This window comes from Lates calcarifer, linkage group LG19 (genome assembly GCF_001640805.2).
Source record: "Lates calcarifer isolate ASB-BC8 linkage group LG19, TLL_Latcal_v3, whole genome shotgun sequence".
In the NCBI taxonomy this organism is placed as follows: Eukaryota; Metazoa; Chordata; class Actinopteri; family Centropomidae; genus Lates; species Lates calcarifer.
The window spans coordinates 12,441,164-12,460,454 of NC_066851.1; the positions used below are offsets into that span (position 1 = coordinate 12,441,164).

Consider the following 19,291-nt stretch of genomic DNA (forward strand, 5'->3'; position numbering starts at 1 on the left):
TGTTATGTCACCAATTCCACACATGGGGAGTGAATAACTTCACAGTGGGAGTTTACTTTGAAGCGTGGTTTTTTAAACTTGCCATGAATCATCCAAAAACTGGCTGAAACATACTGACTCAACCAGTGAGGACAGTGAAGAATTTGTTATCCCTGTGACTGTGAAGTTGAAAGTCTGTACTGCAAATGAAATTTTAAAAAGCAAAGATGAGAGGATAATTCCTGGAGAAATACAAAATCACATTAATTTGGTATATCTTAACTGGAATGCTTCTGCACACTTTTTAAAAAAAAAAAAAAAAAAAGAACTTTGAGGAGATTTTATCATCATGAGACTGTACGTGTGCAAATGTTTATCTGGACTCCTGCCTGATACCAGATATGGAACAAGATGTATCTCAGGGGAAATTTGAGAAGGATTACGTTGCTGGAGGAAAGTGTTTTTAGTTTTCTAAAAGTGCAAAACCAAGCAGAGCTGCACATGTTTGAATAGTATCAAAGTAGGTCACTTGTGGTTTGCAGAGGGTACACTATATACTGTCAGCTGTGTGCAGTTTTAGAGGGCAGGACTTAAAGTGGTGTAGCATTTAACCTCAGAGGAGTCATTGGTGTCAAGATCTCGACAGCAGTGAGATTAAATATGAGTCATCTGTTTTGACTGAATATACTGTGGCTCAGTCCAGCTAACAAAAGGGAATGAATTTCCCCGTCAGGTACTTTAGTGTCACAGAGATGAAGACTGGATGTTATGTAACACCATCAAGACTGCAGAGAGTTAAGTGATATTCCACAGTATCATCATCTGCATATTTTGCAGCTTCCTACCAGCTACGTGACCTGACACAACAGTCCACCCACTGTAACCAGTTCATGCAGAGCAGAACTCTCTGTGTTGGGTTGTTTTTCCAGAAATAAATGAAAAGATTCCAAGATTCTCAGTGAATGAAAGAACAGGTCTCCACCCACAGAAATCCAAGCTGTATCATTAAAACATCCCAAAAAAAAAAACACCCAAAAAAGAAAAAGTACCACTGTGCCATGATTGTGGCCACATTATTTGATTGAAGTGCAGTGCAAAAACACTAGATTATGACCTCTGCTCATAAAAGATAATATTAAAAAAAGTCTTAAGGCTCACTGCACTTGTGTTATATGTTGAAAGGTGGCAAGGCAGGAAAGTAGTTTGAAAAGATGTCATGTAATCGCAATTATAAAAGCATTTAAACAAGTTCAAAAGAGAACAGAATTTGAATCTGCTCACTCTTTTAATCACATGCTAAGCTTTCAGCCAGGTATCATCTGTAAGGATACCAATCAAACATAATGAAAGACTCCCTGTGTATTTAGGCAAACCAGGTATTAGCCTCAGTGCAAAGCATCTATGTGTTATACGACATCATACTCAAGGGTGTTGTAGTCTTATGGTATGCATGGACTACAAAAATGGTGGGAAAAAACAGAACAAACAAAACAAAAAACTGCCTGGATTAAAAAAAAATGTATAGAGCAGACAAGCAGGCAGCTTAATGGAGATTAACAGAGAAAGCTGAAGGTGTAAATTATTATACCTTACAGTCACCACTCACTCAGTTTCCATCCAATTCCAATTTGTCTATGTGACGTTTGCATAAACTGTTAACAGGAATGTATGACGGAAAACAAAGAGAGACCATATGTTTGGGTTGTGAGCCTGGTCAGCTCCTTGACCTCACCCAAACTCATCTACACTGAGACACAGAAGCTGTATCTTGACACCAACTGTGGTTTTAAACGAGAACATCTTGAGAATGAACTGGGGGAGCGAGAGAGAGAGACCATATGGTCTTGCACTTTAGGACAAAAGGGCAACACTGCAACATTGGCGTGGCTGTTAGTTAAATTATAACTAAATGAGTGTTCTTTACAGTGGGCCCTGTAGCTATCACTGCTCCTGCAGCCACAGGTAGTGTAGCTGTAGCTGCTGACCTCTGGCCTGAGGTGTTCATGCTGTTCAGTACATCATGTGTCCAACAGCTGACAATTATAATAAACACACAAAGCATACGGGTACCTGTCACAAACTATTACTGTATAAAAGAGCAAGAGAGAGCTAAGTGAGTCATCTAACTGCAGACTGTGTCAGCTGCGTGCTAACAACTGAATGAATTTGAGCCAATATATTGGTAAAAATAGAACATTTGACCTGTTCCTTTTTTGATGATTTTGTGATGCATGTGCTAGCATGCTATCATGCTCACAATGTGTGAGTTCAGTGTGTTAGCATGCTAATATATGGCTGATGGCATCAAACACAAAGTAAAGCTGAGGCTGATGGGATCGTCATTAGTTTTACAGGTATTTGGTCATAAAACCAGCAGTAGTAAAAGTGAAAAAATCAATCAGATGATGTGCCAAAATTAAAGGTTGAGGGATCACGCAAGTTATTACAGTTCATCCTGAGGGGAACATGAATGTCTACAACACATTTCATGCTAATCTATCCAATAGATATCAAGACAGTTCACTCACTACCACAATGGTGAAATTAATGGTAGCACAAAAGGAAAAGTCAAGGAATCACTAGATTCATTTTGTCGGGGAAACATGAACGTCATGCAGGTAGCATGGCTAAAAAAAATCAAATAGCCAGAGAAAAATGGGAGCCTACTTCAATCAAAGGGCGTATGTAGGAATTTGAGGCCAGGTTTCCGACAGGGCAGCCTCTCTGCACCAGGCTGTCCTGTCATGGCCGTTTCCTGTCCACAGGGTTAGAGTTGATGCCAAGACATCTGCTCCTGTGGACAGACAAAGAAAACACTGGCACAGTTAATCTCTGCTGCAGCTCAACACCTCAACCGCTGACAGACCTAGTACTGCTTGATTAAACAATTTCATGTGGTAAGAAAGTTTCTTATTGAAAAAGAGTAAAATGGGTCAAATGGTTTGAGTGATGATGAGTTAAAATAAATGCTTAGAACCAACACAGCAGCTGCTGAAGATCTTTTATTATGCACTTTGTGCATCAAGTCTTTTACAAAAAAATACATCAATTAAAAACAAAACTTTCTGTCCCTTGACATGTAATGTTAGAATAACTTCATATAAAAAGGAAAAAACATTATATTATTAGGAATAATAGAAATTTAGATATATATGGTAAAAAAGAAAAAAAGAAACAAACAATGACCCACATCCATTCTCTTAATAAATATATACACAATAAGTACTGAGATACAAAAGGAGGGATCATATAGATCCTTTTTTTTTCCAGTGGATATATACAACAATATTTCCATTTAAAAATCTGTTTTATCAGTTAATTTATATACTGTGCTTATGGCAATAGAGGAATTTCTTTTCTGAATGTGTTGGAACCTAAATATCATATTGCACTTCCAGAACAATCTCATTTAAACTGTCCCAGACATTCATTGACCTATTTCATCAACATTCAGAAAACTACTCTAGCTGTGTTTTAGAATTATTATCAATATAATTAATAGCTGTTTAATACTTACAAAGAGGCCATTATTTAAATTGATCTGAGGAAAGAGATCTTTCAAGCCATTTCATTCACAAACAACACGTATCCTATGCTAAAAAATACAACAAATATTTACAATATTCTACCCTAATTGTATGATGGTTGAAGAAAGTTTTACACACTAAATACTGCCGTGTTGTTTAGCATTAATACAGTGAATCACTGATGCTCCATTAACAATTTGCTGTCTTCGTTTTGTGCGCGAAATACCCAAAAATGAGCTGTTTCTCCTGATAAAATTCCAATATATGAGAAACAATGCTGCTTGCAAAGCATGAGGTATAGCAGCACCACAATCACTCGGCACATTTCAAACATAATTTACAAAAAATGGCACCAATATTTGAGGTGCAACTCATATTCTCACCAGACAGAAAACAAAGGTGTCACAACAATCAGATGTGTCCTCACTTGTTAATTCTCATGCGCAAGAAAAGTTTTGAAGTTAAGCAAATTGTATAACTTATGTCTCCAATCAACATTGTTGTCCATTAAGAGCTATGGCTTTTTAAATACATCTTTTGAGACTTTGTGTTTAAAAACTGTTTGACACTAATATAGCACAGTGACAACATGATTTCAATGTCAGATCCAGAGTCCATAATCACTGTGTAGCTAAACGTGTAAACCACTTCTCATGATGGCTCCTTGTGTCCTCCACCCCTCTACTCAGGATGGCATCACCTCCTCCCAACCAATCAGATTTCAGTGAGGGTGAGTTTGTACATGCCGCCCAAGTCCTCCATGGTGATCTGGAAGGTGTCTTCGTTGGAGTAGTGTTTGATGATGTTGTCGTCCATGTGGACTAGAATACTGTTTAAAACAGGTACGGGTGTTAGTGTCTTGTTTAATTCATCCTTGTACCAAAAAACTCTTTTATATGTAGCCGCAGCTGGCTAGCTAAGATTAGCACAGAGAGTCTAAACAGCAGGGATACGCCTTTAAAAAAGCTCTACCATACAGACACACAAATGGTATCAATCTTCTCATCTAACTCTTGGCAAAAAAGCCAAAGTGAATATGTCAATGACTGATACTCACCCTTTCTTGCACTTCTTGTACACCTTTCCAACTTTATCCAGAGGTAACTCATACTTCTCTGAAATCTGAGGGAAATAAATTAATGTTAAATTCTTGAAAGAAACATGAAAACCTGAGCACATATTGTGCACAGAGAAGAATTTGTGTCTGATTCTTCACAGACACATTCATCTGTTTCAGCTCATCAGCTCCTCTGTTGGTTCTCCATAATTAGCGTACATGACTCCTGCACTCCACATGTCTTTTTGGACCCCTAAAGTAACTGTACACCTGCTTCTTTCTTTTCCTCCAACTCCCCTTGCCTTTTGGACACCTCTTTTCCCACCCCCTCATCTTCTTCTCTCTCCTCACCTCCTCTTTTTCACAACTTTTTTCCATCACCCTCTCCTCCATTAGCCCCTTTTGCCCCCTCTCTTGACTTAACCCCCCCCCATCTCTACATCTCTTTCCCAGCATTAATCCAGGGTCCTGTCACAGCTCAGTTCTCCTGACTGGGTGTCAAGCTGCAGAGAGCGACGCAGAGACCACCAATCTGAAGCAGGATACAAGATACAAGTCAACACCAGCACAGTTTATGTGAGGACAACTTACAGCTTCTACCAGGCCTTTCAGCGTGGGATTCTTCAGCATGAGGGCGTCAAACACCTCCTCTGTCTCCTTGCGCACGTACAGCAGGACTGTGTGGTGAAAAGAGAGAGAGGAGGCGTCAACAACACGTAACACATGTAACCCCAAATCTGACCTCAGACAAAAAGTCACATGTATTTGCGTCAGGCTGGACAGCTTGACCGCCGGTTTTGGTACATTTGTGTGGGTTTGACGGTTGGTGGCTTTACTGCATCTGCATCTTGATTTCAAAGCAGCAAAGCTCAAGCACATGCACACGTACAGCGTGTTTAATCCATTAGTAAATTTGCAGATATACAGCGTAATGCTCCGGGCTGTTTTAAATGCTCCCCCTGGCAGACCATGTGGGCACTCATCCAAACTCAAACAAGTGGCACGGGGCCCAGACAAAGCACACCTAGAGAGCACATTCATCATACAACCTCAGCATGGTTGTAAAGAGACACACACAGAACAGAACGACAAACCCACTTCTCATTCATTACACCCAGTCTTCTTAAAATAGATCTCGCTCTAAATAGATTTTCTCGCATTGTTTTTCAACCTGTCTGCAGGAACTTGTAATATTAGCGGCGTCTAAATAAGACAAAACTTCCTCTGTATTTCAAGCAGGCCGCTATTTAAAGACAGAATTTTCAACAGTTTGATCCACTCCTGCTTATGGACGAAAACCATGTAAGACAGAACTGAAACAGAAGTAAAGTTAAGTGGCTCTCATACCGCTACTGCACACACAGGCTACAGTTCTGCTTCTCTCATTGTGGTCTGGAGGAGCCATGGATAACTTTATTTGAGACAGACGTCATTTCAAGGAGGCTGTGCAGCAGATGACTGACAGACTGACTCTTCACTCAGGATCCCTTCCAAACCATCGCTAGGCTGCCAATTCTCTAACTAGGAAAACATGACAGCTGCTGTGGAAAGGTTTTGAAAGGTTATTTAGTGTAAATTTAAGGTGACAAATCGGCCATGCTTTTTGCTGAATTGTGGTTCATTTTATATCTATAACATCGACATCAAATAGTTCCAAGATTTAGCGAGTTGCAGCATCATCTAAAACAGCAGTTCCTCCATAAAATGAAGTCGTGTTCACTTGTAACCTCTCATCACATGTTATGGCCTTTGAGTGGACATGAGCTGAGGGCAGTTCGGACACCATGAATGAGTGATTTTTGCCTCTGAGACTATATTTAGGAGCCTGGAGAGGCTAAATTAGCGAGCTAGCCAGAGAAAATCAAAAAAATAAAAAACAAAAAACACATGATTTCAAGCAACAGAAGTATCTGGTGACACTCATTGTTTGTGGACACCCTCTGACATGATTGGTTTTGTATGATTTTACATGGATGGTTTCCAGACTAAAATCCTGCAGCAAAAACTAGTCTTGCAAGATCTAGTCTGGCTCTGGGAAGCTATTGACTACATGGGGATGAATTCATATGGAATCAGTGTGAAAGAAGCTTTAAAGGATCAAATCGAGATTAAGCCTACCTTTTTTAAACTTTCCTTTTTTCTGGTTACAACACATGTTAGAGCATTTATTTAAATATTTGATATTGGAAAATAAGCCTATTGTATGGCTGTGAATAGGATATGGGGTAAAGGGCACAGGCTTGTTTGCATGTGTGTGTGCACGCAGTGATCAGTGGTATTTTGTTGGGTCAGTGGAGGCCTCTGGCATGTATAATCACATGGGCCAGAAAGAGTGTGAGTATGTGTGTGTGTGTGCACAGGCATATGCACACACTTTAACACACTGATTTAGCCCCAGAGAAGAGCATCATTCAAAGACCCCTGATCGGCATGTGAACAGTGGCAACAACACACACACACACACACACACACACACACATTTAGTACCTTTCTTTGGTTCATCCACTCTTGCCATCTTGTTTGGGGGCGAACCAAACTCGTCATCGCTGAAGGGTAATCTCTTCATGGCCGAGCTGCCGTGGACAAACACACACACAAATCACTACTTAAATGCCCTTTAATAGCCAGCTAACAGGCTATAAAACACACAAAAGCACACATGTATGCACTCAAAGCCCACGGGTATTTCCTAGAAACAACATATCTATCCTTGTATGCCTTTTACTGGGAAGGTGTCAAAGGTTGTCTTACTCCAAAACGAAGGGCAAGCGTGAAATCTGGGTTTCCGTGAACTCACCTGTCTTCTCCCTCTTCTGCCGAGAAAGGCTGCAAGAGAAACAGAGAGGCAGAAAGTCACTAAAATAGAACATACAGGTAAACAATAAGCTACTATATACACCTCAGAGAGACTTTGAATTAGCAATATGTTAAACTAGCTTTAAAACACAACTGCCCCAGTTCAAACTCGTTATGTCGACATCTAAACCAGTCAACAAGTTCAAAGGCAAAGTCAACAGCCACGTCCAAAAGGTTCCATGTGTTGACCCATTTATTACTTCTTTTATCCCTGAGAACTGAGCCTGGTCAACACACACCAGCTAATCAGCTGTACTGTTAAATATGTGGAGCACAGCCGGTACAGTTACAGCTGGAGAAATGGTGATCAAAGTGCAGGTCTGAACCCTGACAGGAGGGGGTCATGGGTTTCACTATTTGTAGGATAAATAATCTATTTTAATTCATTTTAATCTAATATTTATAGGATAAATAATCTTGAGAAATACAGAATACTTTTAAATACAGCAGGGTTACAGGTAACGGTTATTTTAAATTATGTTCTTGATTAATTGTTCTGCCAAAAAAATGTCAGAAACTTGTGAAAAATGCCCATTATAGTTTCAAATAACTCAAGGTGATGTAGTCAAATGTCTTTTTTGTCAGACTAGATCCCAGAGACATTAGATTTATAATCATATATGACAAAGAAAACAATCGATCCCTCACACTGAGAGGATGTGACCACATGGTTATCCAAATAGTTGCCAATTAATCTTTTGTCCACTGATTTTGCAGCTCTTAAATACAAAAAACATTTTTATCATTCTTCTAATTGAGCAGATGAATAAATTAAAAGGAAAAAATCTGTAGCTTTGACTCTGCTGCTCTGAAATCACATCATCTCCAACTGTGCTTGTTTATTAAGTAAATCGTGGAGGGGACAAAACCCATACAGGTCAATGAGTTTGATCAAAAAACAGTTTGTTCTTTTTAAATTCTTACTAAACAAGCTTTTTAAAATTCCTGGACAGCTGCCCTGGGACTGTATTGATCACATTGCTGTTAATAGACTTCTATTGTGAGCGGGAACCCAGTAAACTCAGAGTTTATCAGAAACTGATAGCACACCTGCTGACAGTTCAGTAAGGTTCAATGTCATCTCCAAAACCAAAAATAACCTCTTATCTGTCCCCGAGCTTGGCTGGTACAATAGTAAGCTTAGTGAGAGTGAAAGAAGGGAGAAATAGGACTTTTTGTTACTTGTGCTCAGCTGGGATTGCGCATAATTTTACCAGCAGGGGGCGCTAGAGGCTCGTTAAAAGGGGAAATTTCTCAATGGGTGATAATCCTTTCTTCATTTTCACCATAAATAAAACAGTTTATCAAACATGTCCACTCACAGAAAACATAAATTAAATACCCAAATGACCCGTAGGAACTCACGTGTGCAGGCCAGCTCCACACGTACACACACATACCTCTGTGAGTGTCATGTGATGTGTTCATCCTGATTGGAAGAAGCAAAGCTCAGAGTCCAGTCACAGTAAAGAGGACTGCTGCTGGCCAGAACTGATAAAAACCTGACAATCTGCATGCATGCTACTGCCTTAATGAACAGCAGATGGGTTGTTTGTACCTGTCAACTGTCTCTTCTGTCCTTACATATATTTCTGTCCATCTCCTGTTTGCTACATATAGTATCTACACATTAACAAAACTGCAGTCCTCTCTCTGTCTTTATATCTATTCAAATCAACCTTTTTCCTTTGCCTCTGAATATACACACATATTAAAATGGTAACACAGGTAGTATGTTCTGAACCCCCTGGTTTGTTTTGAGTCACTGGTAAATGATTCATCTTGTGAGTAAGCAGTCTGAAATACAGCCATCAGCATGTAGGACTCCTATCAGAGCTTGAAACCAGAACTCTCTGTTCTTGCCAACTAGCAAGAAGGCAGGTCACCTCGACCGAGCTGGCTGAAGAGTGGGTGGAAGCTCAAAAACAAACTGTTTATGGACCAACTAGGATGCTACGAGTGGAACAAAACTGTAGCAAACCACACGTTCATTCCCAGAAATGACATACAAGACATGTTACTGCGTGAACGTTACTGGTGGTGTGAAGTGTTTTGTGTCTGTGACTGGCACTTACATGGCGCTGGAAGGTAGAGAAGTGAATATCAGGAATGAAAAGCACAGGCTGGGTCTCATGGTCAGTCATCATCTTGAAGATGGTCACATCGTTGCGTTTCTGGAGGATGGGAACTTTGACATCCACAACTGGGAAAGAAAAAGGTGACAACAGGAAACAATTTAATAAGTCTGTTTATCTGGCCACTAGGGGGCAGCACAACAAGCTGTATAGACAAGACTGACACATTATCACCTAGATGTTAGTGAACATGTTAGCATATCATTGGTCAATTACACATTCAGCATGCATAGAGCAACATTAACATTTATAGGTCCAGTATTTACTCTATTTGAACTCTTTTGCTTTCCAGTAACTCCGGAGGGAAATACCTGGCTCTTAGCTGCTAAATGCTCCACAATGTTAACTAGCTAGTTGCTCACTTTGCCATATCTTCCTTTTGATGCTGAACAGGTAATATGCAGTAGGTTTATCTGACCTTTTTTTGCTGCCTGCTGCAGCTGGAAATGAGGCTGATGTTCACAAGAGCTGTGAGAGTGAACCAAAATATTGAAGTTGTGGGCTCTCAAAATAAAAAAGTGCTAAACCAAAGTTAAAATGCTCCGTAGGGCTGAGGGTAACTGCAGAGTTGGGTAATAAGTCTTGGAGTGTTAATCACTACATGTATCCACTACTGATCAGTGCAGCTTTAAGACCTTGGTGAGAAAGCAGGCTGGGTTTTCGTATGTGTATCTATATTTCATCACAGTGAAAACACACCTAATATATTCCTTAATGGCTAGGGAAAAGAACCTAGATCAAATATCAGTAGTTTCAGTTCCTTGTTTGTTCATCATAAACAAGGTAAAATGACTCACAGTTCAGGCTAGGGTTGAGCTCAGCCACCTTCCCTTTCCGGCGGGACTGCTTCCTCTCCTCGTCTCGGATCTTCCTCTCTGCTCCCTTGTCGCAGAAGACCTTGATCTGGCAGTAGGCGCGGTGGATAGGCTTGTTGCTGCGGTTGTTGTAGCTGTAGGTGTCGATCTGCAGGTTCAGAGGAAGACCCTTCACCCCCTTCTGAGAGGAGAAGTCTGTGCTCAAACAGTTGACAGGAGATGAAGATCTGTGGGGAGAGGATGGAGGAAGAAAATAGGACAAATAAATTGGGAACAATGAAGAGAAAAAAATAGTTCGACTTCACCTTTGAGATTTGGAGAAACAGAACATTAAAACATCTGCAAGCTTTTTCAGTCAGTCTTGTCAATCTAATTCCTTAATGGCTGCTTCTAAATAATAAAGAAACAAAACTTGTCACTGTCATTATTCACATTAGCATCACTGATAAATACTGGAGGACCTCTATACAGCAGAGGCCCCAACAGTGCATTCAGAGTTCTATGTTGCCCTCTATTGATCAACTTCAGTCATCACAGACTCGTATTTTATTATTTTTTTAATGTGGAGACTCTCCTTTGTTCTCCTGGTGCTTCTATTGAAAACAGGTTATTATTATGTCAACAAAACACGCTATGATAACAGAGTGTTTGAAACAACTATTAGACCGGACCTGATGTTTAAAAGGCAGATAACAGAAAATATTTGCATTGTTGCAGAAAAAACATGCATTTAAAAATCAGATGGAAAATTTAATGGTAAGAGGTTGAAAATGATGATGTTAGGCTTTCATGGACTATCTCATTTATGTCTGTAGACCATTAAAAAATGGTTTTGAAAGATGAGTATTTACAGGCATATATAGACTTTAAATTAAAAAGGCACAAAAATGAATTGTGATAAAACTGCTTTACATGCAAATAGTCTGTATTTTAGTTTTATTTCTTGCTTTTCTGTTGTATTTGGTTGCATAAATAGTAAAACAATATTTTTTTACAACCTTTAACTGTTTGTGCCATTTTCCTTGTATTTTGTGTTTTGGTATCTTAATACTTAATTAAACTGATGAAATTATACATTAGGCTTATGGCTGGGTTTGTGCTGAAGAAAGGATACCATGATATGAGGGGTAAGGACATGTTAAACAAAGACAAAAATTAATGTATAGCATGTCATACGTTTTTTGGAATGAACCAGTAAGACGCCCCGGGGCAGGTAAACATGAAAGGAGGGGCTGCCCTTCGCAAATACACTGAAGATACATATTTGCTGCAGGGCAATCGCCCCCGGGGCAAGCCACACATACACACATATCTTTGTCTGTCATCTAACACCGCGTTGATGAGATGCTCAAACAACCTGGCGGGTGGTGCTTTCAAAAAAAAAAAAAAAAAAAAACACACACACAAGATGAAGTCATGAACACACACAAGGATGAACATCCTATGGACACAGGCCTCGAGTCATGAGACAGTTGGTCCCACATCCTGGTGTGTGTGTGAGAGTGAGAGAGAGAGAGAGAGAGAGAGAGAGAGAGAGAGAGAGAGAGAGAGAGAGAGAGGTCTGTTGCATGTGACTGTATTTATGTTAAATGGAGCCTACAGAGAGCACAACGCTGGAGATGAGCCACACCACCATGTTGCCTCTCTGTTGGATTTTTAGCAGTCAGCCGTCGTCCATCTCAGGCTGATGGTGAAACCGTCAGAGAGGACAGGAGCTCCTCCTTCCTGTCACCCTTTGGGCAGAATTTTATTTAACTAACTGACAAATCCTCATTCCCCCCTGCTGAGTTTCCTCATTCCTGTGCCCTTTGTTGCTCCGGCCTGGTGTGCAGAAATACCTCAACGTGCAGCATCACAATAGGGGAGACAGGCAGGTTGAACCAGTCAAGAATGTATGTGCAGAGTGCAGGAAAATTCACACAGACACACACACACATTCACCTCCTCCTCGCCTCTACAAAATCTTACCAAACACACAGGAGGAATGGTGACGACAACCTGACAGCATCCTTGCTCTTTTGTTCAAGCACCAATTTTTTTCTAACGATTGTTTTGGAGGATCACAATCTACAAAGTGGATGATGATCACCAACAAACTGGTGTCAACACCTGAAACCTTAATTCTGCTCTGCGGCAGAAACCACACAGGACCTTAAGGAAAGAGGAGCAGTCTATTTTTGGCTTAAGGTTTAAGGGTGTTGATGTGAAAAGTTCAAGGCTCATATTAAGAGTTCAGGATGAGGAAGTATTATGGAAACCATGGATCACCAGTGATCCTGTGAGCTAAACAATGTACTTGTCTTTACACAAACACCAAAGAGGAAACAGTTTCATGCATATGCACACATCTAATTTTTGTTTTAGCCAAAACCTGCCACGTCTGGGATTCTTCTAAGCAGCTTCATGATTGGTAGTTGGAATCAAAGTTGTATTTCTGTGAAGTTGTGTGTGCATGTGTCTTTTATTGTCTTACTTTTGCCTCCTCATTGGTGTCCCAGGTGAAGGAGATGGCGTTGTAAGAAATCTCTTCAATGTTGCCAATGGTGTTGAAGCTCTCCTTGTAATCAGCTGTAATGAAGTAAAGAGTTTAGTGACACGTTAAGTAGTAAAGTGAGACATAAAACCAGTATTCAAAACATATCAATGCACAAAAATACAATTACAAACAAATATCAACCAAAAATCTAACACTGCTCGAATAAATGAAAAAGCTAGTCAGAAAAGCAGAGAAGAAAACTTTATTTTTACTTATTGTTACTGTGTGGTACAATGAGGTATTTAACACTGTAGGCTTAATCCCTCACCAGATAAACTCAACTGTCACAACCAAACAACACACCTCTTACTGTCAGCCACTGCTAATCCACCCTTTCAACCATCCACTCAACTGTGCCGACACAGAAGGATTAATCACCCTGTTCCATGTTAAAACTAAACACCTGAAAACCGCCTCAGCTGTCAGCCAATCCGTGGCCCCAGATGACTCATAAAAACTGTGTCTCAGACATTACAAGCGAGAATAAAAAGTTGACCCTCACTTGCAGTGCTCTTGTCTTGCCAAACAGTGTGAATTTCTTTAATGTAACTGAAGGATAAAAATTTAAGAAAAGACGGAGTGTGGTGGTTCTTACCGATGTCGAGACACCTCTGCTTGGCAGTGTGCTGTCTGGAGTGCCAGTACTTCCAGTGTTTCAGCTGGTCGTCTCTGCACTTCTCCTCTCCGAACACCACCATCACTACACTCTGGAAACAATACAACAAACACAATGACAGCTTGAAATGTTAAAAGAATATTCAACACGTGATTGCTGTCAATAATCCTAAATTGTTGCTTGTTTCAGGTTGATTTTTATTGCTCTGTCTTACCCTGACTTTGGTGATGGGTTGCTGCATGCCTTTGTTGTCAATCTCCCTGAGGGTGATTGGGTAAAACTGGCCCTTGTTCAGGTAGGTCATCGTCCCATCACCTGTCTTCTGACGCAGAGACTTGGATGCCTCAAGGGTGTACTCAAAATTATTCCTAAAGGGCAAAAAATTAATGGAAGAATCTAGTGAATATCAAATATAAGTGAGTAAAACTTTTCAAAGGACACTCTTTAAACCTGTGCTTTCTTTTCTGTACAATTTATGCATTTATACTGAGAAAACCAAAATAAAACAGTAAGGTAAAACTTAATGGGGCACGCTTCATGTAGCTGTAGCAGCTAAATCATGACCTAAAATCAGCGCGGGGCCAGATAACGCCCGTGTGTGCAGACTCTCGTCTTTCACACGAAGGGGAGTCCAGGTGTCTCCCCTGTGACTGCCCTGAATGAGGCCATTCTGTGGTGTTGTGTCAAAAAGCTGAATGGCGGTGTGGCGGTGGAAGCCGGGCGGTGGGCCGGCGGGCAGCACGACTTACCCCGGCACGGTGTTAAATTGAGTGTAGTCCTCGGGCGTCATGGAGGCCATACGTAACTGGAGATCTCCTGGGAAGGAAAACACCTACAGCACACAAAGAAAAACAGATAGAGTAAGACTCAGAGTTTGAAGTAAGACACAACAAAAAGAAAATAGTGAACAGCTACTTCACTTTGATTTATTTTAATTGGCTCTTCCAATAGCACAGCATTTTAACGCAGTGCCCCTCAGGGATTTTCTTCCACCTTTCTTCCACCACTTATCACAGTTTGTCTAGGTTTTGTTTTGTCTTTCCCCTTCATCTCCCTTTCTTTTTGTTAAAAATGCCTCCACATTCTGTTGGTTACCCCCCCCCCCACTCCTGTACTGGAGTTTTGTTGGGTTATCCTACTCTAAGGTAATTCGCCTCCAGGTTAGAAAGAGAAAGAGGAGAGAGAAAAGGCTTTGGCTATTGTAGGAGAAAAGTACAGCACTTTATTGTGTTGGTGAGACAATGACATAATAACACACTAGCCGCTATTTTGGCATGTTCAAATAAAACCAGGGAAGACTGAGCCCACCGCTGGCTCCATGGGATCAGGTGAATATCCTTTTGTCTGATGGGAAAGTTCTGAGAGAAGAGAGGAAAGCGAAGGAGAGGAGGAGGAGGGGAGGTTGTAGGGAGAGCAGTAGCAGGGTTTTAAAGAGGGAGAGAGGGGGGATCGAAACACTCACCTCCTGGGAACCATCCTTGAAACTCTCGGAGAAGGTGGAGTCGGGGGGCGTGCGGGAGTGAGTGCTGGGGCTGAACTGGACGGCGCCGTGGGTGAGCTGGCGGTCAAAGACGCCCACATGGCCGTCGGTTTCGGCACAGTTGTTTGGCACGGTCACTGAGAAGCCGTGGGTGGGCACCTCGGTCTTGACGGGCGGGTAGTTTGGCACGGCAGCAATGGAAACTGTGACGGTTGTGTCTGAAAGGAGAAAAATCACCAAACTGACGATCAAGTTTTCTGCGTTTAAGCTGCTTACGATCTGATTGTGTTGTTGAGCGTGAACAGACCTGGCGAAGGGAACTGGGCTCTCTTTTCCGGGGCAAGCTGAAGAATATTAAAGGGCCCCTTCAGGACCTGGATCCTGTTCTCCATACCAGCTTCCTGGATTTGAGCTATGGAGTGTCCAGCTTGGATCTGATGTCTGCAACAAAGGAGAATAACACATATGTAGAATCACTGTCATTTGAATCTTGCATCTATAATACATGAGTTCCATTAGCCAAAACTACCAGACTAGCAGTTTCTTAACATGCGTGCATACTGTATACCTATCCAGTCAAGATTTAATATTTTTACTCACACTTTAACTTTTACCTGTGTGATTGATTAATGGACCATTTACAATAAATGAAACAACTCTTAAGATGGATTCTTTCAATCCCTTTCGCAGTTTTAAAGCTTTATATCTGATATAATTTTACAACTCTTGTAATTGTTTTTAATCACTTGACTGCTTGTTTTAGTAAAGGTAGTAAAACCTCACCAAACCCTTAAATAAATGTATATGGTAGTATTGTGACTTTGGGATAACAGGTGTGAGCAGATTTAAATAGATTTTAGTAAATGAGTGCTCTGTAGTCTGTTCAGCATTCAGCTCCTTGTACTGTACAAATCCACACACACAATTCAGAGAACGTTAAAGAGCTTCAATCTCTCCATTCCCTTCGTGCTGGCCGTGGTTCCCCCTCTGTCATGCTTTTATTTTTTAAAGGGGGGGTGGGTGGGGGTGGTATTAAGTGAGGGATGTCGCTCACCTTTTGTTGGGATCCACATCAGAGACCAGTGCGTCTGGCTTGCTCTGGGGTATTGTTCTCTTTTCCCTGGGCACCTGTATGGGAAGGGTAAACACAGCCGCTCAGCATCTGACCACATCACATCCAACAACTCGGGTCATCCCGCTGTCTATATGGGCAATTAGATCAGTTACATGACATAGGCTCTGCCTCACAGATGTTGCTTAATGGTCGGATTACAGAGTGATTGACGACGATATAGGTAAAGCCTGTAAGGATGTGGTAACTGATCCCCTAACGGAAGATTTGGCACTTTTGATTGCTACCAGTTCCACTGCAGATTTGACAAAAGAGCTCAGAAAATTGGAGACATTTTTCCTGCATGGTCAAAGAAAGTACTTCTCAAAAGTTTTCCCTGATACCTTGTAGTAGTCATAGAGGAGGCCGAGAGCTGCGGCGCTGTCCTCGTCTCCATTGATGCTCATCATGGCCTTGGTGGCAGCTGTCAGTGGGTTCTCCAGAAACGACTTCCAGGCTTCGTCTTCTGTGGTGAAGGAGCGACGCTGGCCGCCATAACCTGGCTCGTTCTGGAGAACCAGGACCGCACGTTTACTGTGGGAAGACAGAGTTTTATAGGGGTTAGAGTTATGTTTCTTTTAATGCAGAGATCTGCTTCCGTGTTGAGTTTTAAACTCAACAATTGAAGGCTTAACCTCAAATACACTGTATGGACATGACTCATACACGTTTAAAAGAGCAGAAAGGACTCTGGGGTTCGTATCTCCCTCTATGGGCTTTTCCTCAAGCGTTCAACAAACCGATTCACCTCTGTGACTTTGTGTGAGTTCACGAGGCCAGGACCTGCAATCACGGCCTCGTTCAAAACAGACAAACAGGTTATAAGCAAGAGATCAACCACGTAGATGCTCTTTATCTGTGAGACCTGTTGTTCAGGATTTTCCACGATTGTGCAACAAATCTCAGCCATCGAACCACCACGAGGGTGTCTCGAGAAAAAGATGCTCTACAGGCTCGTCCAGTGCAACGACTCTGGTTCGGGGATCGTTCATTGGCTGAGAGGCCTGACCGCAAAAGTGACGTATCTGACCCTGCTACATTCCTGTGTTTTAACAGCACCATGCCACTGTTGTTGTGAAGGAACCTGTTTGTGGAAATTAATCATGAGTTTTTATGCAGTCACCGCCTGCATGCCTCTCATCCTCTTCCTCTTCCGCCTTGTGAGGCCTTGAGAGGCATCGTCAGACAGAGTCGCACCAACAGAAAGAATACACCAGCTTGTGTTGTTATGTGTCTCACCTGCTTGTAATGGTCTTAATAACTAATAAGCCCACTGAAGTTGGGTAACTGCCTTACATTTAAATAGAAATGACAGTACGGCACTGAGTTTAAACATGTAACATCCTTGTTTACAGTAAATTTAAATGTTTGCTCAGCCTCTGTTTGCGTAGACGTGTCAGGCCTAATGACTAGAGCAAAGTAAAGCCAATCTTTTGTTTCATCTAGATCATTAGTGTTCCTTGTCAAACTCTGGAAACCTCACACCCCTGTAATACATCTTCAGTCATCCATCTGCTGATTTTCTGCCACAACAAAGTCATTATGATAAAGTGTAAACGGTCTGGCTCAGTCTCCACGTCAGTATCTACAACAAATACAGCTTTTTTTCCCCTCAATGGTCAAAGCAAAGTGATAATTAGTAATCCTATATCTAATTGTGCTATTCATAAACTGCAATCCGATAAGATCCATTATTTACTGGCAATAAAACTAAGGAAGGACATGTAATCCATTACTTAAGACAAGAGAAGAGTTTTACTGTTTTTCAAGCAGATATGAAAATTAGATTTCACTTGTAGAAAATAAAGGCAGTGAAAGCAGCATGAATTCATATTTTTAATATACATGAAGCATGAAAAAACACAAGTAATTTTTTCTGTGTAAACATTTAGAAAAGCCTGCATTTACCTCTCCAATATTTGTCCCACAAATTTGACAAAACATCTGAGTCATATAGAGTAAAATCCACTAAGACCTCATATAGCCCTGTGCTTGCTTACATTGTCTGTGTTGGTAGTCGGGCCAACGCCTAGCAGGTGTACAATTTCACTCCCCTCACACGTCTCCTTGTCATTGCCCTCAAAAAATATACAGAATATCGTCTGATCACCTCTCACAACATGAGAAATATTTCTGTTTTTTTAAATAGATTTTTGTTTTTTTCCAGTGAAGCCGGATCTGGTCTCTTTAGGTGAATATAAAACCACATGCAGAGACAGTTTTCTTTAGCTGAGGGCTCCCTGCTGAGGTCCATGTTTATTCCTGAACAAACATTATTAAGACTATCCACATAACTGTTAGAGCTTACAGCAAAATCAAACACTAAACCGCCCATCGCTATCATCGGGACAGTTCCTTATTCTTACAGGCGCCTCTGCTCGCACGACAGGTGGAGATACACCTGTACAGGCTTGAACATGACAGGTGAAATAAGCGGAGTTACACCATGGGAAACTATGAGATATAATCACTTGGCAGCCAGACTTAAAGTAAACTTACCCTGAAGAAAAAAACACGGAGCTATAATAATAATAATCCTAAAATGATGCTTAAATTCTAGACAAATGTCACAACAAGTCTTAAAATGTCAGGCAGCAGCTGCAGGACAGAGGTGGACCACAGTGGGACCTCGGGTCTTAGAAATCCGTCTGTGCCATGAACTCAAAAAAGTGCAAAAATAAAGGGGAAAAAATCCAGAAAATATTTAGAGTCAGTATTAAAAGCTTAGACCACCAACTCCTTGTGCCGGCTAAAAGTGGAGAGTCAGGACAACTTACTTGTCATGCTCCTGTGACATCTCGGTCGGTCGAACTGGACTTTCTAGTTGGTACTGAAAATCCGATCCGTCTTCTTTACCCGTGGAAAACCCGCTAACACTGGGATGAGGGCCGCGGCAACAAACAAGGTGTCCCCTACTGAGAGAACGGGTTTTGTCGGCTTTTCTCGCTTTTTTGGGGGCAATGCTGAGAAATTGAGGCCGGTTTTACCTGTGACAGGGCCCGCGGATTGGATTACAGGTGGACGTAGGGGCGGGGCCACGCTGTCGATTATCCTCTCTGAGGTCGTGATTGGCTCACCGGGGTGCCTTACCTGGAGCTGTGGAGGGACTCAAGCTGAGCCAGTGGAAGAACAGGGTTTAACAGCTGTGATTTTATCATTTTGTGACACTCATTTAGGGG

General features: G+C 41.4%; 1 protein-coding gene and 1 long non-coding RNA gene across 2 annotated transcripts; both read right to left on the reverse strand.

The window, feature by feature from the left end:
• Positions 1-2,968: 2,968 nt before the first annotated feature.
• On the reverse strand, positions 2,969-19,067 carry grhl1 (grainyhead-like transcription factor 1). Its single transcript, XM_018683964.2, is given in 17 exon segments — positions 2,969-4,335; positions 4,564-4,628; positions 5,155-5,240; positions 7,051-7,136; positions 7,361-7,389; positions 9,495-9,622; positions 10,352-10,583; positions 10,585-10,596; positions 12,843-12,937; positions 13,501-13,612; positions 13,736-13,889; positions 14,271-14,353; positions 14,984-15,219; positions 15,309-15,442; positions 16,056-16,129; positions 16,457-16,646; positions 18,890-19,067. Coding segments are annotated over 17 exon segments (1,851 nt in total). The 5' UTR covers positions 18,910-19,067; the 3' UTR covers positions 2,969-4,220.
• On the reverse strand, positions 17,936-18,883 carry LOC127143615 (uncharacterized). The gene is made up of 2 exons (XR_007815181.1): positions 18,612-18,883; positions 17,936-18,190 (listed from the first exon to the last, which is right to left on the reverse strand). It is a non-coding gene; the product is annotated as an uncharacterized LOC127143615 (long non-coding RNA).
• Positions 19,068-19,291: the final 224 nt, after the last annotated feature.